At 43.8% G+C, this 3,167-nt stretch overlaps 1 protein-coding gene across 4 annotated transcripts in view; it reads right to left on the reverse strand.

The window, feature by feature from the left end:
- The window catches only part of LOC119322140 (probable protein transport Sec1a), an 89,505-nt gene that overhangs the window by 67,648 nt on the left and 18,690 nt on the right, over positions 1-3,167 (reverse strand). For all 4 annotated transcript variants that reach the window (XM_037595638.1, XM_037595636.1, XM_037595635.1 and 1 more), the window contains exon 4: positions 437-515. In XM_037595638.1, the coding sequence (XP_037451535.1) occupies positions 437-515 (79 nt within the window). The remainder of the gene's footprint in view (positions 1-436; positions 516-3,167) is intronic.

The raw sequence follows: 3,167 nt of genomic DNA on the forward strand, positions 1-3,167 counted from the left end.
TGGGGGAGGGGAGGAACTAGGCTCTGACAATATGTGAGAAAAGATGCTGACTTGTATTTCTATGAGGCCATAGGCCGATAGATGTACGCAGGAGTGATAAGTACGCAAAAAAAAAATTATACAGTTAGGATGTTACATGGCTAATATATACTCCCTCCGTTCCTAAATATAAATCTTTTTAGAGATTTCAATATGGACTACATAGGTAGTTTATACAGTTAGGGAGTACAACTCTAACAGTGATATTGTAGGTGATGCAACAAATATGTCACCCGCAAAAAACAAATATGTGAATATCCTTATTAGACCCTAATACTAACTTGTCAACATTTCTGAAGATAACAGCAATATGGTGCAGAGTTTGAATATATATAGAGATTGTATCCAACAAAAATTACTTCAAGCTAAACAAATAGTCATACAAACAAGAACTTACTTTTCTTTAGTTGGTTGGATGAAATATATAGCATCCAGTGAAGGCAATGGCTGTCTCCGTTTGTATAGATCTTCAACCACTGGAAAATGACTATAATTGCTTAGACTTAATAGGTGACAAAAGCTGCATCTAATGGAAGAATCATGTGCAATGTTACAAGAAATCGTGTTTTGATGGAATCAAAAGGTTCAAGATGCAAGCTCAGAATTGTTGAAATATATTAGCCATCCTTCCCCCATTAGCTTAAACTTTTGGGTGAACTGATTAGGTGCGTGTAATTCAATAAAAAGGGCAACCTGGTGCATGTAGCTCCCGCTTGCGCAGGGTCCAGGGAAGGGTCCGACCACTTTGGGTCTATAGTACGCAGCCTTTCCCTACATTTCTGTAAGAGGCTGTTTCCAGGACTTGAACCCATGACCTCATGGTCACAAGGCAGCAGCTTTACCACTGCGCCAAGGCTCCCCTTCGTGCGTGTAATTCAATAAAAATATTTAATAACAACGGGTATGTAACAGTTCAGGATCGATATGCACGGCAGCAAGATGCTAAGTACCATAGAAGGTTAGCAACAGATAAGGGCAGTTAAGGCAAAACTACAATAGAAACCTGTTGTGGTGCATCGGCGCAACTTCCAGTCAGGCACGGTTGTCGCACAATTATAGACCAAAGGCAGTTCTTTTAGATAACATAGATGGCATTTTAATAAATTTTGAGGGTACACCTACAGAGGCAGGAATTCTTCAAGCTACCATTGGATCTATTGAAGATTCGTCACCCTCAAGTGCATATAAGGTAGTTATATAGCCCTCGCAAGAGATATCAAAATCCAACAGTTGCCACCGTAAACCAACACCCATAATTTTATGTGATGACATGATGAAATTCCTTGAATCAAATCATAGGATCTTCACCCAAAGACACGCTCCATCAAAATAGATTTGCAAATGATGACAATAACGTCAAAAGGGCTTTTCAATGCAAGACATGTATGAGGTAAGAAAAACTTCTAGGAAAACAGTAGGCATATCGCATGTAAAGCGGATAATCTACAATGAGAGTGCTATCCGCCGGTTGTGGCATTTGGAATGTCACAAAATTTGAAAAAACAACTTCCAGGATGGTAAAAGTTATATAAAATGTATCATCCAAATGTCGTATATGTTCCATCATTTGGAAGGTTCAGGATAACATATATATTAATCCCACTTTTGACAAATATATATATCAAACCCATTGTTGTCTGGGTCACATGATTAAGTTTGACCCAAAACGTTCGAAAATGTACCTACATGTCCTACATCCGTATGTCATTTAGAGATCCTAACTAACAAGCATGTCGGGTCCAATGGAGCTTGTCCAGTTTGCCACCAGGAGCAGAGGACATACGGCATTTATTGTTCCAATGCATGCATGCGAGGGACCTTTGGACACGTCTCGTCATGATACAAATGGTTGACCAGGACCGAGGTCAGGTTCGGTTATACTTGAACATATTTAACTATGCCAGATAATCAGCTAAGGTTGCATCCGACTTTGAACTTCAAGCAACTTTTTTAAGTTGGCAGCTGGTTCTTGTAGTGGATTCGCCGGCAAATTACTCATAATGGACCTGTTCCACCAGCATGGAGGTGGCCACTTTCAGTTTTATCGATTGCAAGCAATTTTCAGGAGTCTTTATTCCCAACGCCTGTTATATCTGAAAATAAATGGAGTAGGCCGGACCCTAGATTCACAAAACTGAATGTGGATGCAGGGGTGAGTGCGACGGTGGGACACGGCAGCAGCAATTTTTGCAGAATGTGTGGACTTAGGTGCTTTGATTGGGAAGGTGAGGCGGAGGATCCTACGGTTGGTTATCCCCATGGACCTACCTTCGTCTCCCCAAGTGCCAAGTGGACCGACGACACGAGCACTAGCAAGAGCTATCGAGACCGAGGTGGCGAGGTGACATCTCTCTTTAACGAGCTTCGTACAGAACACGTGAGACATGGCTACTACCTCAATCGGAAATGCTATGTGTGCTTAGGTATGAAGAAGACCACCTCGGAGACGCTCGGAATGAAGACCAAGTCCCCAAGTACACGGACGAAGAAGCACGACGAAGGACACCACTAAAATGCTACAGCAACCAGACATCTGGCCCCTGGCCCAGATATCCGGCGCCCAAGTCCAGTAGCAACAGCAACAAGGCTGCGCTGGAAGAGCTCCACGAGACGGACATCCGGCCATACCAGACCAGACATCTGGACCCCGCCCAAAAATCTGGCCCAAGGACATCCGAGAGCAACAAAAGTTGGGCAGATCCAGGCCGGACATCTGGCGCGTCGTGAACCGCCAGACGTCTGGGCCCCAGCCCAGACATCCGGCACCTATGCGTGAACAGCCGGGCACGAGGCCCATGTACCCCTCTCCTCCTCTCTTATTCGCCCAAGACTATAAATAGGCCTCCCTCCTGGCTATGGTTAGCAAAGTATATTGAGACATGAGAGAGCTTTGCTCCTTGTATCTCCTTGGGGAATCAAGACCTCCTAAGGGAGAAGGATCCCCGTCATACGATCATCAAGACCTGCTAAGGAAGAAGGATCTCTCTAGATCATCAAGACCTCACCTCCTTTAGAGTGGGAAGAACTTTACCCTTGTGCTATCTTCCCTTGATTGTTCATGTTATGCTTGTGGATCTCATGTGTGCTATTCTAGTGGATGTGTGACTTGGGTTTTGTTTGAGTGATTC

The sequence above is a fragment of the Triticum dicoccoides genome, chromosome 6B (assembly GCF_002162155.2).
Source record: "Triticum dicoccoides isolate Atlit2015 ecotype Zavitan chromosome 6B, WEW_v2.0, whole genome shotgun sequence".
NCBI lineage: Eukaryota > Viridiplantae > Streptophyta > Magnoliopsida > Poales > Poaceae > Triticum > Triticum dicoccoides.